The sequence below is a fragment of the Triturus cristatus genome, chromosome 5_2 (genome assembly GCF_964204655.1).
Source record: "Triturus cristatus chromosome 5_2, aTriCri1.1, whole genome shotgun sequence".
NCBI classification, from domain to species: Eukaryota; Metazoa; Chordata; class Amphibia; order Caudata; family Salamandridae; genus Triturus; species Triturus cristatus.
The window spans coordinates 415702139-415721968 of record NC_140588.1 but is presented as its reverse complement, the minus strand read 5'-3'; the positions used below and the strand labels follow the sequence as shown (position 1 = coordinate 415721968).

Sequence of the window (19830 nt, the reverse complement as noted above, 5' to 3'; positions counted from 1 at the left end):
AAAAGCAGGTAGCGAAGGGGCCATAAGATTCAAGTACTGGGCCCTATCAGGATCCTCGTTAACCTTAGTTAACCTTAGAAGGATTAAATTCTGAGTATATATTTAAAATTGTGTTCCTAGAAATGTAGCAAGTTCTTCACAGAAGGCTTGTGAAGCATTAGCCTGCAGCGGCGTAGGAAGGGGGGTGTCATTACTAAGGGGGGTGACAAAATGTCACAGAGGGGGGTGACAAAATGGAAAAAATGAGCCAGTGCCATCCGCACCTCAGGGAATGGCGCCCTTAGTGGCATCTCGGGCGGGAGCTATGTTTTTCTTCTGGGTGCCCCGAAAGCACTTCTTGGAAGAGGGGCGGTTGGTGACATCATCGGGGTGCGCAAGGCTTCCCAGGCGAGGATAAAATTCACAAGCAGGATCAGGACCTTCCTCATTGTCCCTTTCAGAGTCTACCGAAGACGGATCGGCAGCCAGTTACTGCATTTCAGGACTTTAGCGGTACGGCAAGGGATTGGAAGTGGCATCCTTTGGATTGCAACGGCTCGGCGTTATCTGGTTCGTGATCACAGGTTGGTAGGCCAGTCTTCTGCGTAGGGCTTCTGGAGACGGCCGCATAGCGTGGTATATGGTTTTTTAAAGTCGGTAGCGGGCTGGTGGTGTAAGGTGAGTACACGCAACTGCCTGCAACCCTAACTTTGAGCTTGGTTGGCGCAACCTATGCCAGTGCACTCTACCTCACTCTAGTCTAAGCTCCTCCACTCTACTCTGCACCACTCCACTCTATGTCACTCCACGCCATCTATACTACAACACTGCACTCTATGTCACTGCACTCTACGCCAGTGTACTGTATGCCACTACACTCTGCATCAGTCCATACACCTCTAATTTATTCTGCACCACTGCACTCCACTGCACTCTACACCACTCTACTCCACTTCACTGTATGACACTCTACTCTACACCTCTGCAATCTACCTTGCACCATTCCACTCTACCCTAAAGCAGTCCACTCTACTACACTTCACTCTACTCTGAAACAAATATTCTATGCCACTGCACTCTAGGTCAATGCAGTCTACTCTGCACCACTCTACACCACTGCACTCTATGCCACTTTACTCTGCGTCAGTGCACTCTATACCACTTTCCTCAAGACCAATGCACTCTATGCCAATCTACTCTGCACCACTGTACTTTAAGCCACTTCACTCTAGCCCACTCTATGACACTCTATGACACTCAATGACACTCCACAACACTCCACAACACTCCACAACACTCAAATCTACGACACTCCACTCTACAACACAACACTTTATGACACTCTACTCCATTAAACTCTGCTTCACTCTATGCCATACCACTCTACGCCACTCTACAACACTACTTCACTCTACAGTGCTCTACTCAGCTCCCTCTATGCCACTCTATGTCACTTTACTCCAATCTATTCTATGACACACTACTCCACTCTACACCGCTACTTTACTCTACGCCACTCCACCCTATGCCACTGAGCTCCATGACCAACCATCTATGCCATTCCACTCTACCATACTCCACTATACTTCATGCCATTCCATTCTCCTACACTACACCACTCTATGCCACTCCACTCTACAACAATCTACTCCACTCTGCAACACTATACTCCACTCTATGCAACACCCTCTACACCACTCTGCTCTACACCACTCCACAACACTCTATGCCACTCCACTCTATGACAATCTACTTCACTGACACTCTACACCATTCAACTCTACCCCACTCCACACCACTCCACTTCACTCCATGTCACTCAACTCTACACCACTCTATGCCACTCCACACCATTCCATAACAATCCACTCCATGCCACTCTCCTTTACCCCACTAACGTTTAGCCATGCTGAACACCAGCCACGCTGGTGTACAACATGGCTGAAACATATTGGCAAAGCTAATAGCTCTTGTGTAGGCGCAACCTACTTGCTTTGCGATTGCTTGTTTAAGCTCAACCAAATTGCTTTACTGGTTGGTAAGTTATAAGGCAAATAAAATTAGTGATAGCTGTTCTTTCATAAAGCACAGTATTACTAAACTTAGCAAGGAAGCCCAAAAATAAACTAGACTGCATAGGTAAAGTTTCAGATTTACTACATGAACAACTAAAAGACCCATTTATGGTCACATGCTAATGGACACCGAAAAACATATAGAATACATCTTAATCAACATAAGATTTCTGTGCAACCTCCCTGGCTCACAAGATAAAACTCCACCCAATAAACCAAACAAAGACCATGTTCCTTTTGCACGCCAGTGCAACAAAATGGAAAAGTGACCTAGCAGTGAGCTACACAAACTACAACATGGAGGACATGATAATTCGCCACTAGGAGTGGATGCTATTCCACAATATGCCACGACAGTGTACCCCACTGTGCGCCACTCCAGTTTATGGCACTTCACTCTATGCCACTTCATTCTACGCTATTCCATTGGATGCCACTCCACTCTACGCCACTCCACTGTATGCTATTACACTCTACCCCACTGCACTGTATGTCACTGCAGTTTACACTACTCCACTGCATGTCACTGCAGTCTATACCACTCCACTGTACTCTACTCCACTATATGCTATTTCACTCTACGCCACTGCACTGTACGCCACTTCACTGTAAGCTTTTCTACTGTATGCCAATCCAAAACACTGCACTGTATGCTATTTCACTGTATGCCATTACAATCTACGCTACTCCACTCTACGCTACTCAAGTGTATGCCAGTCCACTCTATGCCACGCGATTCTATGCTATTCTATTGGATGCCACTCCACTGTACGCCACTCCACTGTACACTATTCCACTATACACTATTGTACTCCACTGCACCCCACTCTACGCTATACACTCTATGCCACTCCACTGTATACTATTACACTGTATGGAACTTCAGTCTTTGCCACTCTACTGTATGGTATTTCACTCTACCCCATTCCTCTGTAGACCACTGTAGTCTATGATATTCCATTGGATGTCACTCCACTGTAAGGTATTCCACTCTACCCCACTCCACTGTACACCATTCCAGTCTATGCCACTCCACTGTACGCTACTTCACTATAAGCTATTACACACTATGCCATTAGATGTACAACACTCCACTCTACACCACTCCACTCTACACCACTCCAGTCTATGCTATTCTATTGTACGCCACTTCACTGTATGCTACTCCACTATACGATATTCCACTCAATGCCAATCCATTCTAAGCTATTCCACTGTATGCCACTCTACGACACTCCGGTGCATGCCAGTCCACTGTAAGCTACTCTGCTCTACACCACTCCAGTGTACTCTCCTGCACTCTAAATATACTCCACTCTAAACAACTCTACTACACTCTATGACACTCCACTAGACTCTACTACACTATCCCTGTACACTCCACTGTTCAAATTGTACTCAACTCTATGCCGGTACACTCTGTTGTACAACACTCCACTTCACTCTGCAACAATTTCCAACACTGTTTGACACAGCATTACATTCTACTGTATGAGACGCCATTCCAAAATACTAACAGTGTGCTTGACTCTACGCTACTTCAATCAACGCCACTCCACTCTATGCTAATCCACTATACCCTACTCCATTCTAAGCTACTCCACGGTACACCACTCCAATCTACGCTATTCCACTCTATGCCACTCTTCTACACTCCCCTGTATGGTATTCCACTGTACAGTAATCCACTGAATGCTACTCCACTGTACAGTTATCCACTCTATGCCACTACAGTGTTCATCACTCCACTTTAAGCCGCTCCTATGTACAACACTCTCCTCCACTCCATATAACTCTACTCTATAAAAGTCTTCTACACTTCATGGCACTCTACGACACTCTACTCCACTCTATCCCTGTACACTCCACTGTCTACTCCACTCAATGCTCTACACTCTATTGTACAACACCCTAATCCACTAAACAACACTTTTCTATACTCTATGACACACCACTCCACTCTACTGTGTGAGACCCCATTCCAGTTTATAACAGTTTACTGCCTACTCTACGCCACTAAATTACATTCCATGCCACTCTACTCTATGGTATGCCAATACACTATTTACTCCACACTATGTTAAGCCAGTCCACTAGACTCTACTCCAATGTACAAGACTTTACCTCATGAGCTCTGTTACTGTACACCAATAGATGCTACACAGTCACTGTTTAACACACTAGTGTACTCTATGCTACCCCACTCTACAACACTCTGCTACACTGTATATCACTCTCCCACACTTTATTCCAGTCTCTACTCCTACACTACAATGTACAACACTATACTGTATGCCACTGTACAGCATTCCATTCCACTATGCCCTTCTATGGGATTCTAGTCCACTATACAACACTGTGCACAACTCTTTGCATGCCACTGCACCCCACTTAACTCGACTCTACTCTAGGACACATTACTCCACTACTCCACTGTACGCCACTCCACTCTACCGCACTCTATGCCATTGTACTTTATAACAATGTATGTCAATTTGCTCTACAACACTGTACTGTACACCACTCCACAAACCTCTACTAGACTGTATCCCACTCTACTCTACTGTCGTCTTATTATTTATTTATTTATTTGTTTATTTATTTAGTAGTCTTATAACGCGCATAGCTGCCCCAGCAATGGGGCGTCCCAGCGCGATCAGAGACGCAAGAGAGAAGCTAGGCAGGTAGGCATTATGCCATTTGGGGGTAGAGCCAGGTCTTAATTGCTTTACGAAAGGTCAGATGAGTCTGGATTTCTCGAATTGACAGCGGGTGTTGGTTCCAGAGGGTCGCCGCAAGGCAGCGGAATGATCGCCCCCCGGCTTTTGCTCTTGCAACCCGAGGGACAATTGCCAGCATCTGATTGGCCGATCTAAGGGGTCGCTGAGGCAGATACGGTTGCAGCAGCTTGGCCAAGCCCAGAGGGGCCTGTTGGGTGAGAATTTTATGAGCGACACAGAGGGTTTTAAATTGAATTCGTCGCTCAACCGGCAACCAATGTAGTTTTGGTAGAATATGGGCAACTGATGCCGATCTCGGGAGTGCAACCAGGAGCCGGGCTGCGGCATTCTGAGTCCGCTGCAGGCGCCGGATGCAAGATTTATTCGCCCCAAGATACAATGAGTTTCCATAGTCTAATCTGGATAGTATCGTTGCTTGGATGATGGTCTGACGAACTTTGGTGGGAAAGAAGCCTAATATCGGCTTCAGGCCGCGCAGTAAACCAAAACAGGTCCCGGCCACAACTTTAGCTTGGGTATCAAACGTCAGCCTACTATCAATCCAGAACCCCAGATTTTTAACTGCCTCTTTGGGTACAGGGGCAGGCTTGAGATTGTCTGGCCAGCATTGGTTGTCCCACATGTCCCGGTCTTTTCCCAGCAGCAACACCTCCGACTTACTGGAGTTTAATTGCAGGTAGTTTTTGGCCATCCAGTCTGCTACCTCTAGCAGATCATTCTTGAACCTGCCTAGATTGGCATTGTTCTTCTTAGAGTAGGCGATCACCAATTGGGTGTCATCAGCGTATGACACCATTGACAATCCCCTGCTACGCGCCACCTGAGCCAGAGGTTGCATATATATATTGAACAGGAGGGGGCTCAAAATAGAACCCTGGGGTACTCCCTGTTGTAAAGCATACCTCTGGGATTGAAAAGGTGGCATCCAGATCTGGAAGGTTCTTCCTGTAAGAAAAGCTCGGCACCAATCTAACGCCAGATCCCTCACCCCGATGTCTACAACACTTTCCAATACTGTACGACATGCCACTACACTACTGAACAACACAGTATTCCAATTTATGACACTTGTTGGACTTGGCCCTTCCTGCAGGGTCATCCCTGAACTTTTTGCCTTCCTCCTGTTTTTTCTGACCTGTTGTTGGCTGTTTTATGACCACTGCTGATCAGCGCTAAGGTGCATATGCTCTCCCTATTATAAAATGTATACATTGATTGGTTTCCATGTTTGGCTTATTTGGTTTACTATCAGCCACTAGTAAAGTGCACCAGGAGTGCCAGGGCTTGTAAATACAAAGGCTGCTGGTGGGCTTGCAGCACTGGTTGTGCCACCCACAGAAGCGGCCTAGTAAAATGTGTCTAAGGTCTGCCATTGCAGAACCTGCGTGCGGTCTGGTACTGTCATGCTGACTGCGCAAGTGCACCTACTTGCCAGTCCCTAAAACTTCCCTTAACTACATATTAGTCACCCCTCTGGTAGGCCCAAGGGCAGGGTGCATTGTAGGAATAAGGTAGGACATGACCTGATGTGTGTGGCATGTCCTAATAGTGAATTACAGCCATTTTCGTTTTTCACTATTGAAAGGCTACCTGCTCTCCATAGGCCAGAATGGGCTGCTGGAATTATTACACTCTATAATCCCAGCGTACTCAGAGAGGATGGTAGAAAGTCAAGTTTAGTATGCCTAAACACAGAAACTTAAAATACTTCTTTTAGTAAAGTTTATTTTAATATCCTGTGTTTGTAAATACTACTTTTAGAAAGTTAGTATGTACTTGCCTAGACCATTTCAGTCCGCCTCTGCTGTGTGTGTGTGTGTGCTGCCTAGGTTCAGTGAGGAGCAGGGCTGGGGAATTCCAGGAGACAGGCTGGCTGCCAGGTGGTGGGTAGAGAGATTACACTAGGATGGGTGGGAGGAGTACACCTTGACTCTGAATAGGGCTGTGCTCTGCCACCACAATGCTGGCTCCGCCCCTGTGGAGCGTCTGATGTCTCTGCCCTGTGCACTGAAAGGAAAGAGCACAGTCACCACAACAAAGTGCTCCAAAACCGGACTGAGCCAAGCACAGGCCCCCTGGCCACAAAGAACAAAAGAAACTGTGTATAAAAGAAGGAGCCCTGCTCCTAAGAAATCAGATCCTGTTTATGCCAAGAAGAACCTCTGCCCGACGAGAAGGACCTGGGAAAGCTGCATGGAGGACTACTGTCTCTAAGCCTGAGAGACTGGCCTGTAGTGGGTGCCTTGCTGCAAGAAGGAGAGGAAAAGACTGAGAAATACTTTCTATTCAACTTGTGCTTTGTGAACAATCTCCAAGGGCTTGCTTGTGAACTTGCCCCCTGAACTGCGCCCCAGGAACAGTGAGCGCTACCCCTCCCTGGAAGAAAGGAAGCAGCTGCTGGTGAATTGCCCTTCTGACTCCAGAGAACCTGTGTGCCCCCCATCCTGCCGAGCAACGCGACCCCTGCACGACTGTGCTGCTGTGAGCACCGTGACGGCCTGCCCCGACTGGCCTGAACAAAGTAAGCTGCTGCCCCCTCGAGCCGGAGCTCGCATCGTGAGAAAGGACTGTCTAACTCTGAGCACCGAGCCTCTGTGGCCCCGAGCCGTAGAGTCCACCGCAAGGACTGACTGGACGATGCTGCAGCGCCTCGCGCTGAATTCGCCCCCGAGCCGCCCCTCCTTCCACCCACCTCGAGGTGAGCCGTGAAGTCCTGAGGCGCCCCACCAAGCATCGTTGTCCTCTGCCAAGCGGGACTGCAACGTGACGTGGGACACCCCTCCTACGACTGCCGAGGCCGCCCCGAACTCACCATCAAGAATTCAGGTACTGTGCGCTTCGAACGCCCTGGTACGATGCGTACTATCCACAGTATGGCCCGTACTGCTCTGTACGCCATCGTCCCCGTACGCCGACACACGCGGGAAGCGTGAGTCATCGGAGGGATCGTCCTGAGGAGCGTACACCCCGGTACGATGCGTACCATCACCCGTAGGGCCCGTACTGCCCTGTACGCCAGCGTCCCCGTACGCCTGCTCACGCGGGAAGCGTGAGAGTAGCGGGGGAAGCGTTCCAAAGACGGTGCGACCCGTACCAACCGCGGTAAGACCCGTACGGACGGCGCTTCGACGCCCACGGACCCCAAGAAGGTGCAGATTGTACCCAAACTGTGCATTTAAAGAACTGTTGCACCCCCAAGACATTGCAACCAAGTAATTGGAATTCTATTGAAAAGTGAAGACTGTACTTAAAGCCTGCTTGAGAGATTATATAAAGAAGCTTTATTTTTATAAATACAGTCTGGTGTCTCTGTGTGGTGGGTTGGTGATTGTTGTGGGACATCCTAAATGCTTAACCTTATGTACTCGGGAGTTTAGCCTGACTGCTCGCGCCACACTACCTAGTGGGTGAGCAGGGGTTATTTTCTAAGAGTAATCCTTTGCCCTGACTTAGAGGAGAGGGTCCCTGCTTGTCGCAAGTGCATACCTGCGCCAACCAGAGACCCCCGATTCTAACAACACTTTACTTGACTATATGCTACTACACTGCACTCTACTCTACTGCAGTTCACGCCACTATAGTCTATGATATGCCACTCAACTCTAACACTTTACCTCACTCTATGATACCCTACTCCAGTGTACTCCACTGCACTAAACTCCACTCTACTACACTTTATCCCACTCTAAGCCACTGTACCATACTCCGCTCTAAGCGGTCCACTGTTTGGCACTCTACTCCACTGTATGTAACTCCACTCTATGCTACTGTACTACACAGTATGACATTTGGCGACATGCCACTCCACTCCTCTCTATGATATGCCACTTCACTATATGACACAGCACTCCAATCTACGGCACTCTCCTCCACTGTACTCTACTACACTCCACTAGAGAGTACTCCACTCTACGACACTCTAGTTCATCCCTACTCCACTCTAAAATGGTCTACCCTACTCTGCTGTACGACACACCAGTCCATTGTACAACTCGACGCTCCACTCTACGATAATTGATTCCACTATATGAGACACCAAGCAACCACACTATACAACACTTTACTACACTGCACACTATGCCACTCCACTCTTCTCTACTCCATTCTATTCCACTTTACAATACTCCACTCTATGACTATAGACGTTACAACATTCTCCTCGAACTGTACTGTGTGACACTCCACATAATGACATTCCACTTGACGACACTGGACTCTTATTTCAAAAACATTTTTAGTAAAAAAAAATGTACAAACATTGAAATTCAATGAGAAAACTAAAGGTTAAAGCTTAGTTATAATTAGGAAAACGTTTCAACTCCAGTTGAAGACACTCCACTATAGCACTCAACTCTATTGTTCAACACACTACTGCACTGTACACCAAGCCACTTCACTCTATGATACTCCACTATAGGGTACACTACTCCACTCCACTGTATAGCACTTTACTCCACTGTATGCTACGTCACTCCACACCACTCTATTCCACTCTTCAACACTAGACTCTACGACACTCTCCTTCACGGTACTGTACGACACTCCACTTAATGATGCTCCTATGAATGCACTCCACACTACGATTTGAAACACATTTCTATTTAAAAAATGTAAATCATTTATATACAATGACAAAAAACAAAGGTTAAAGATAATTTATAGTTAGAAATACTTTTTTATTCTCTCTATACAAACCCAACATAAAATACAAAAACATAAAAAATTGTAAAGTGATAATTATAACTTCAATTTATAATTCACGCACCACTTTTGAATTATTGTAAGTCGGGTACCTCCAAGCACAGTCTTGTCACCTCACTTGCCATACTACATTAACTATAACTCAGACTTTTCCATGCACTGGTTATACCCTTGCATAATGCAGAAGGAGCAGAAACTTTCTAGTGGTGTAAAAGAAAAAGTGAGGGCTCCAGGAGAGTCAAATGGCATGGAGGTGGACAAATGTTTGAAGATAGTTTTCGTAGAGTGGACTAGCCAAGGGGCATATTATCAAGAAACGGCGTTAAAATTATCTCCGCTTTAGCGGCAGAAAACTGACACTAAAGCGGCGATAATGGGCTTGATAATATGCCCTTGTGAATTCCCATAGAAGCCCATGTTCTGGTGTCAACATGGGCTTCTATTGGAATTCTCTGCAGCATATTATCAAGCCCATTATCGCCGTTTTAGCGGCAGTTTTCTGCCGCTAAGATGGCGATAATTTTAACTCAGTGCTGAATAATATGCCCCTATAAGAGAGACTAATAGTTTAAGCATGTTGAAGGAAAAAATGTAGCCAGTGAAATGGTAAACATCAAGCACTCTGGAGATTTAGATTAAAGGTAGTATTCAGATAGAAAGTCGTAGTTTGATGAAGAGATTAGGTTAATAATCATTTTGTTTCCTTTTTTGGCAGGATAAGAACATATTCATAGCTTACTTAATAACAATCATAAATAGTCAACATATGTCACCAGTATGTACATTCTGAGGCTGACACGATTCTCTTAGATTCTCCTATGACTTCTCGAACGTTTTTCTTTTCCTCTACTTTGAAAACTGCTGTTAATTCATTAAACAGATATTTCAAACATAAATAAGAAAATATTTGGTGAATTTATGCCGACTAAAGGAAAAACACGTTTTCAATAACACAAATGAATCACAGGATACAAAATCGATCAAACTTCAAAATCCGGGAACGATGATACTGCCCTCAATGGAACACCATAAATGAACGCAACCAAATAGCTCCCAAGAAATAGTTGCAGCCATGAGCAGAAGTCTGCAGTAGGTGGCAGTATCATGCCACAAATGCCTGTTGTCAGTCATTTATAAACCATATTCCGCAAATTTGATTTTTTCTTCCTTTTGACACCAGGGAGCGATATTTCCTAAGTGTATCACAAATAGGCAGGTCACAGCCATAGCAAAGTCAGGCAAAACACCAAAGAAATTTGTGAACAAAAATAATAATGACAAAGAACGTTAAAGATGAATCTGTAAATTAAATAATGACTGTACAATATCCCACGCGAGATCTGATTCCCCTCTATTGAGCATTTAGAGCGAACTGTTATTGTTAGTGCAATTATATCAAACGGGGATGGTGGGGGCTGGGGGCGCTTTTGAATAGAAGAACAGCAGACATATCCCATTCTAACCACTGAAGTCTTCAAGGATACGTATTTGTGGCTGAACAAATCATCTTCGTTTCAATTGTGGTAGCCGTAGCCCTCGGCTAGTACATTTGTAAATGCCCAACAATTCTATAAAATGTAAGACCTCTCGGATCCAGAAGCGAGTTATAACAACCCAAGTAACTTGACACACCGTAGCTGAAGTGCACTGGGACTGTATACATATTATTTTGATGTATCCTACTCCTTACATGTTCCAGGAATTTCCCTACATACTTGAAGCAACAAGGGCATGCTACCATCTCAATATTAATGCAGTAAAGAGCTAGACGAATCTCTGTTAACATAACTAAGGTTTTCAGTTTTCAGTTTTTACTTATTTTTTTAGATAAGAAGGGGCAAGCAAGAAGCCATTTTTTCATATCTGTATTTCTAACTATGAAGAAAAACAGTAAATGTGTCTTTTTTGGAGGGTTCTCACTGCGGTCAGTCTTGACTGCCAAGTCGGTAGCTTTGCATACTGGTTGTTAGGGGAGGTGGTTTCATAATGAAGATTAAATAGCTGTACAATCATTTAACTTCTATTACAATGTCATTTTTTTCAGATGAGTACATTTCTATTGCATATGGAGAAACCCGTTAAGCATTCAAGCATGAGTTTATATTTATCAATCAAATAAATCTGGCAATGTACTTTTTGCAATATTATTATTTTACCTTGAACACAAAATTATTAAGGATAAGTATAGGTAAAATTATCAAAAATAAATATGAATTAATACAGATAGAGATGTCAAAACAAATACCAGAAAACCAGGAGCCCTAGACATAACAGAACAATTACACTGATGAATTTTATGAGAGGTAAGCAACTCTCGGGAGGAGGGGAACCTAGACCCAATAGAATGTTCAGGACGGTCCTGCAATACTTGAGCCTTTTGAAAACAGCTGATAAGATGAATCTCGTGTATCACAAGCCCAAGGTCACAAGATGTGTGCAGGACATCTTGGAGACAGATCCGCCAGAATGAAGGTGGGTGTCAGCAGCTGGGACGTACTGTCCCATGCTTTTCAAGAGCCCGCACTGTCATTGATAAACCAATTTATATATTGAAAGAACAAGTTTCCCAACTTTAGGGATACATTCTCGATCCGGCAGGTAACATTAGCCACCACTAGGTGTCGCCATATAACCAGAGATGGGCAAACAAAGCCTCACATTTTTAGCACCACAATAGTTACTAACAAGTCTGACTGAAGATCCTCTCGGACTCCTCATGAGTCCCAGTCTGATCAGCCTGTTAGCCAACTGGGGCTCCATGTTTGCTCTCCTTGTAGTACTCGAGGGCTCATGGGAGTATCTTGCAGTACGGCCATTCTTCCTGTAATGCCTCCTTCTTAGTGCAGATTCTTTTCTGCCTCCCTGTAGAGAATGGACCAACTTGTTTCTAGTAATTTAGTGGGGAGGGGGGAACAGGGAGGCTGGCGTTTTACACCTCCAGTCAGAAATGAAAAAAAAATAAAGGCATGTAGGGGTGCTCCACCTGGGGTGAGGATCAACTTCTGAGCCCTGACCCCTGATCATATACGTGTGGAAGATGGAGGGCACCTGACAACTCTGCTCAGTTCACAACTATGCAGCCCTGTGAAAGGGAATATAAACTTCCCACGTGAATCATTTTTTAGGATCAGTAACAGTAAAAAACAAATATTGATGAATGTTCCTTCATTGAACAGGGCAAAACTGCGTGCAACTCTGGCATTTGCCCTGTAGCTTGCAGAGGAGGGGCTGCTTATAGAGCAGAGTGGGGTCCTATGAGGTGACCCTGTTCCCCTGGCCCCTTTCTGATTGTGACCTCCTGCAGTCTGGGGTTGATTTGCATTTTTGCCAGGGTTGATTTTAGTTTGAAATTCAGCCCTGGTAAGGGAATTGCAATGGTTACTCTCTAGACGTACATGTGCTTATGTACTAACATGGGACCTGGAGGAGATAAATACTGTTTTGCATTTGTTAAAACTGTCAGCGCCTGGCAGCTTTATATCAGAGAGACAGCAAACTCTTGTGTAAATACTTGGTACCCTTGAGGTTGGTGCGATAACTTCCCTTTAATGAATCTTAATCAAAATCCCAACCTGTTTCTAGGAAACATATCAGCGATTGTCTCGGTTTAATAGTTTGTAGAATGGTGTGATCCTGGCCAGTTTACCAGGTTGAGCCAGGACTACTACAGCGACGGTGCAGCCCACGTCAGGAGTTTATACCTAAGCAGCAGCCATGCTACTTTGACAGGGAGGCAGAAATATCTCTGCTGAAGCAGAGAGCGAGCAATTGCATTCAGCTTAGGGTGACCAGACGTCCCCGTTTTCCCAGGACGGTCCCCGTTTTTGGAGAAGTGTCCCCGTGTCCCGACACTTTTCTCCAAGTGACTCAAATGTCCCTGTTTTCAAACAGTGTCCAGGTTAAACACAAAAATGTCCCTGTTTTTCATTGTTCCGGTTGATCATGTGCACCCATGCTCTCTTTGCACTGTTTACGGCATGTGTCGTCACTTAGGTGAGCGCTGTAGCAAGAAGGGAAATCCTTTGAAGAGAGACATTTTACACGCAGCGCCACCTACGTCATCGTGCCAGCCAAAGTTTCTACTTTGGATAAAACAATATTTCTTCGTCCTGTAGCTTGTATTCATAGCCATACAAACTTTTCAGTAGCCCTTATGCATACCGTGCAAGGATTAATGCATTGCTCATTGCATGTTTTATTCATAACCAATTGATGCATGCACTGTGTTCTCCATATCAAAGCTATGACTTGACCTTTTGACTGACCTTTCAGATCACGGCAAACTGTTTAGCTGGAAAGGACTTAAAGGAGCAGTATTAACGCTTGTGGAAGAGTCGAGCAGCGCAGCTCGAGCTTTTTGCTCAGGTCTTCACACTATTGCACTATGAGATGATACCAATGGCTAGAGTGCACTATACATATCCCAGTAAGGTAACATGACATCCCAGCAGTGACCACGCAAATGTGGGAGGACTGTGTGGTCGGCCAGCCTTTGCCACCCTTAAGACCCTAAGGCAGTAATACCTGGAGAGAAGTGTTTTTTTTTAACATTGGTCCAAGGCTGCCATTTGGCAATTTAGCATTCCGCAGTTTACCTCCCATGCTTTTCTGTCATGAGCAACGAAGCAACATTGGTGAGTTGTACTTTACGTGGTGCTGACGCGCAGCTATAGAAATGAGCATTGATAAAGCTAGTAAATCTGGCGTTTGCTAGCCTGTGATGTTTTATTGATTTTTGGCAAATATATGCTATAATCCTTAAAAGTGTAAATGTAATAAAAAGTACTAATGCTGCTGTGTAAAGGAGAGGAGTGCCAATAAACGACCGCGGATTTGTTGTCTGTAATGCTTCATCTCGTTCTGTGGAGGAAGCTGTCATTGTAGTCCTTTTTTCTATGTCTATGACAGCTGTCAAATAGTCCTACTTATGTCGATGGTTACTGCAAACCGTAGTCCTACTTCTATGTCTATGACCTGTCCCCGTTTTTTTGTTTTGAGAATCTGGTCACCCTAATTCAGCTACCTGTTAAAGATGCACTGGAAGGAACAAAGTGAAAGTTCAAAGGGCACACTGATTACCGACTTCACTACGAGTAGCGTTATCTCCCGCTCCCGGAGTTACCAGGACCACCTGTAGCTCTAATTCCACAGGAGGGAAATGACAGGGATTGTTACAAGACACTAGTCATGGGGGCCTAAGTCGTATGATAAAATAATTTTCTAGAATTATAAAATGGGCTGTAAACCACACTAATTATAGAATGCAAATGGTTTAGACAATGTATAACTTAGATCGGACAGGGAGCTACAAGTGGCTAAGAATTAAATGCCGTTGATGCTCATCACTTCACTTATCTCAACTCTTGCATAACTATACAGTGTGTTTTTTCTTAACTCCCACAAAGCCTTTCTGTCTCTCTCCAGTACTCTGATCCTGTGCTTTGACTTGCAGCACGAGACCAGCAGGTCAGACACCCAAGCAGACTCCCCAGCAGCACTCAGTAGACTTTTCAATGTCTGCCAATGAAGCTCTTATTTATTACCTTTTCTTCTGCTGAAAAGTCGTCACTCAACATACAATTAGTGCCAGGTTCTTACTTTTTGGTTTGATATCACTTTATTTAGATACAGGTTGTTTTTTCAAACTACACATATTTGGGAGTTTGGTTATGTTTCCGTTTGTGTCAGGAAAGTGCTAATGATGGCACAGTGAACTAACTGGTGAGTACCTAGCAGTAGCTCCCATGGTGTTGCTTACGTGAGGCGCTTCCTTGGCTCACTTCACTTTTTTAGACCAGTATATTTGTCAAAGTTTTGCGGGTTTCCGGCCTGTATTGATTGGTTTTATATATTAAAATTACACATATGGGGTTGTATGACTAGATAACAAATCCTGTCCCACCGAGAAAGAAATGGTGCAACTTTCCCTTACAATTTGAGCTTTTATGTGTCATATGTATCCACGCCATGGCATGTTGACATTATTGAGTGGAAGGTGTCCTGGTTTACCGGCCCTGTTCTGCTCCCCTTTTGAAATATGTGGCTAACTGACGACATGTGACGTGGCCTGGAGGTCACATGTTTGAACATCAGCAAGACAATTACAGTCTTTCATTTTACGAAGTCAGTAAATTGAATACCACTGAACTGGGTAATAGTAGCACCTGTTGCGTAGAGCACATCAACACTGCAGTATGAAGTGATATTTGAAAAGAAGAAGAAGAAAGGCTGTGAATGTCCATTTGTTTTTGTAGGGGAAGACATGCAAAGGGGTGTTTGTTGGTAAACTCCAGGCTCTGAATGACAGGCTCATCACCTTGATTGTCTGTTGTTTCCTGATGAATGATTGAGCAATGGACGATAAAATAAAAACCCTCCTCAGTGCATCCACTTCAAGCACGAAGTTCATGCACAGTAAGAAAAGATGATAAGGGGTGCTCTTTCTTCACATTGATACCAACCATTGAGCCTTAAACATACTTAGAGGCCTTTCAGGGACTCTTAAAAGTATTCTGCCCAAAAATGTTACCTGATAGCTGTTTCTTCCTTCCACAAATCGCTGCAATTGTCAGAATACAGAGTATCAGCACTACAGCTCCCATAATGATTTTTTACGATACATGAGAGTCATGGCCTGAAACATGACGTCGCTGGTGATATGGAGTTATCTGGTAGATTTAGCCATTTAAAGGTATAGGTGGCTCTCTCACTGCCGTGGGTGTAACATGTGCATTTTGTAAGACATTTCGTAGTACTACAACAGTACTACTAACGTACTAAAATATTTTATTTACATACCTACGTGCAGAGCTCTCCGCCTCTCCTATCTTTTATGTGTGGAGATATTGGTCCTGACTGAAGATCTCCACACACATAAGTGTATGTTTTAGGAGTAAATGTGGAAGGAAATGCAGGAGTGGCTGAAAAATGGGGACTAAGCAGATGTTAAGGCAGGGTTACGGATTGGTTTAGGCTGGAGCATGTACTCAACCACATAATAGCATGCCCCTTCCTGTTCTCAAATTGCCCTTCTATAGTTAATGCAGCTGAAAAGGACCCACAAGAGGTGTAAATGTGGTAAACAACCTTTACAACGAAACGTTGACAACGCACTACCATTACAACGAAACTTTTACAACGAACGTGATGTAACCACGCGATGCCATTACAACGCAAGTCTTTACATCGACTTGCGCTAGATGGCGTGCTAACATTACAAATAGTGTAGTTTACTATCCCAACACCTTCCCTACTGTTAAGTGGACTGGAGTTGGAATAGTAAATTACGCTTTTCTAATGTTAGCACGCCATCTAGCGCAAGTCGATGTAAAGACTTGCGTTGTAATGGCATTGCGTAGTTACATCGCGTTCGTTGTAAAAACCGCGATGTAACTGCACGCGTTGTAAAGACACGCGTTGTTACGTCGTACATCCGTAAATGTACTCCAGCTCAAAGCTGATGTAAGTCCAGCCCCACCCATGGCCATTCACACCTACTGTAACAACCTACTATAGAAAATAACAGAGGTACGAACTTTAAAAAAAAAAAAACATAGGACCTAATGGTAAAATAAATTACATTATTGAAAATGTGGTAAAATTGTATCGCATTTATGTAAAGTTAAAACCATTTTCTAAAAATAGATCATTATTCATATATTTTACAATATAAAAATGAATGTAGCATTATTTTTTTAAATAATAAATGTCTGTTAATTATTTCCAAAATATATATTTTTTTACTTTAGGTGGGAATTCTTTAAGTTAAACTGTAGAAAAATAATGTTGTTTCAAATTTAACATATTCATCATAATTCATTTAAATTTAAAATTAAGTTAATACGGTTTTAACTTTTTGATATCATTCTATATTTAAAATAAATATGTAAAATTAAATAACAGTACTATTTACCACAGGGAGCTCTCCACCCCAGAATAGTACCTTTACAGTCATAAATCAGGCTCCATCCCCTGAATTAAGGGCGTGAGGGCATGCAAGCCTACACCTTTGAGTAACTTTATACTTGTAAATAGTAAATAGCCCAAAAGTAGTAAAGTTACTCAATGGTGTAAGTGTAAACGTATACATGTAGATTTGCTCACATGTAAGTTTACCTTTGTGAATTGGTCCTTATGTGTGTTTTTGTGCATTCTGTGTGAAGCTGAGTTGGTGCAGTGCAGTGTGCACAAGCAGCATCTCAACCTAGCTGGCCGTGGAGCTAACTATCTCTAGTGGCTCTTGGTACAGGCAGGACACGATCAGAGAGCAGGTGATGACATCCAAAATTTAACAGAAAAGAAATTAAAGCATGTGGCCTAACAATACATCCAGGAGCTGGTACGACGACACCAACTCTGCTCCAAGTGAGAAAGAGCTCAAGACACACCTCTTTAAAGACATCACCATCACAAAGCACAGCAAGAGTCCACTTCCCCTCTCAAACCCGTCACAACTGCAATCACCTGCTTACCTTATCTTTGCATTTGACCCTGAATAGCACTCCAGTACCTTATGGCACTTTACAAATACTACATACATAATTGTCTTTCTGCACTTGCAAAATAATTCAAACTGTAAGAACTGAAAAGAAAAGGCAAGACATAGATGTCGCAGTAAAATGAATGGTTAAGTGGATATATTCTACTTAGCTTTGTCCAGTCCCCAGCAGGTGGTAATAATGAGGAAAAGCAGCCATGCTTTAAACAGCTGTCAACAACAAGCGTGAGAACATTCTGGGCCAGAAAATCATAGCATTAAGTAACTCTTCCTCTTTCAGGGGCAGACTGGGGGATTTTAAAAGTGGAAATTCTCATAGAATGGTAGAATAAAGCAGCATTGCGGTTTGGCAAATCTGTATACTGAACCAGGGATCATTTTCGTCTTTTAATGGTGGTTTTTGTCCCAAAGCAGAAGTGAATGAAGGCCACTGTGGCATACTTACACGCTCTTGGCCAGCAGTGTCCCAGATGAGAAACTTATGAAGTTCATTACCACAAGGCACCGTTTTCGTCATAAAGGATGCGCTGAAATTGAGAAACAATATTCAATGATTAATCAGATTTTTATGGGTTCAAAAAAATTGCAATTTCAAAACTACCATCTGCAAGTACATTCAAATTCCCCTGAAAGAGTGGGTGATAACGTTTTACCGAGCTCTGTAAAATGAGATATGGTAGAAATGAAATAGTGTGCAATTCACACAGGAGTAAACATGGAAATTACGCCTGTTTTAGGTGTACAAACGTGCATAGTTTACAATGCATTACCAATTACAATGAATATCTACGTAACTCAGGTGTAATGGATTTATGGTTAATTATGCACCTGGGTAAACAATGCAAAAAACAACAAAGTGATGGAAAGGATTCTAGTCCATTGTTTGTCAACCACTGTGCCACTTTAGGCAGAGACCAACCATAAGTGCACGGGTATGTACAGACTGGGTCCCCCGTTCACTGTGCCCTACGATGTAATACGCACCTCACTGATGAGGTCAAAACACATTGAAACCAGTCTGGGGTAGCTTGTGTTCCAGTTAGAGGAAACTGTCCTGGCAGTGTGTGGTAGATGGTTCCTATTGGAACAGGACCAAGGCGGATTTGAATATGGCTGGTTCTTGTCTAAGATGGGCAAATAAGATTAGGCACTGGAATGTGGCCTTGGCTATTTAGCAGTGACTAAGAATGTCAAGAATTCAATCAGTCACTCATTTGTTTTTCTCTATTAATTGCCCTAGATGGGAAGGATATGCCTTGACCTGGCACCTGTGCTCACTGTACACAGCAAAAGACACACAATTGATGGACGGAATGCAGAACAAATCAAAACATTCACCCCCAGTCAAAAGATCTGGGTTAAATCCATCATTCTTTTGCTCACCATGCCACCCCAGTTTAGATCTGGCCATATGCAAATCAGTCTTGACCCTGTGCTTCATGGGAACAGACCAGCCCGAACTGCCAAGCCAGGTCCTCCCTGGACCGGAAACAAGCATCCTAGGACCGATTTCAGGGTTTCACCCCTCTTCAGACAGGATAGCTTGATTCCAGTGGCACAGTGAGCCCAGGACCATCATCCCCTTTGGTATCGCTTTGTTCGCCCTAAGTTGGCAGGGTATGCCCAGACGTGGGTCCCTTGCTCACTCTGCCACTGGATTCAAGATAGCTTGGCTGATGAGGGTTATGAACCCGAAACCGGTCCCAGGATGCTTGTTTCCGGGCGAGGGAAGACATGGCTTGGCAGTTCGGGCTGGACTGTTCCCATGAGGCACAGGGTCAGACTGATTTGCATATGGCCATTTCTGAACTGGGGTGGTGGAGTGAGCTAAAGAATG

The 19830-nt window shown here is 44.0% G+C and overlaps 1 protein-coding gene across 1 annotated transcript in view; it reads right to left on the bottom strand.

The window, feature by feature from the left end:
• RAB31 (RAB31, member RAS oncogene family) overlaps positions 1–19830 on the bottom strand; it is a 293231-nt gene that overhangs the window by 87162 nt on the left and 186239 nt on the right. Inside the window, exon 3 of the mRNA XM_085607336.1 lies at positions 18439–18520. Within this exon, the coding sequence (XP_085463462.1) occupies positions 18439–18520 (82 nt within the window). The remainder of the gene's footprint in view (positions 1–18438; positions 18521–19830) is intronic.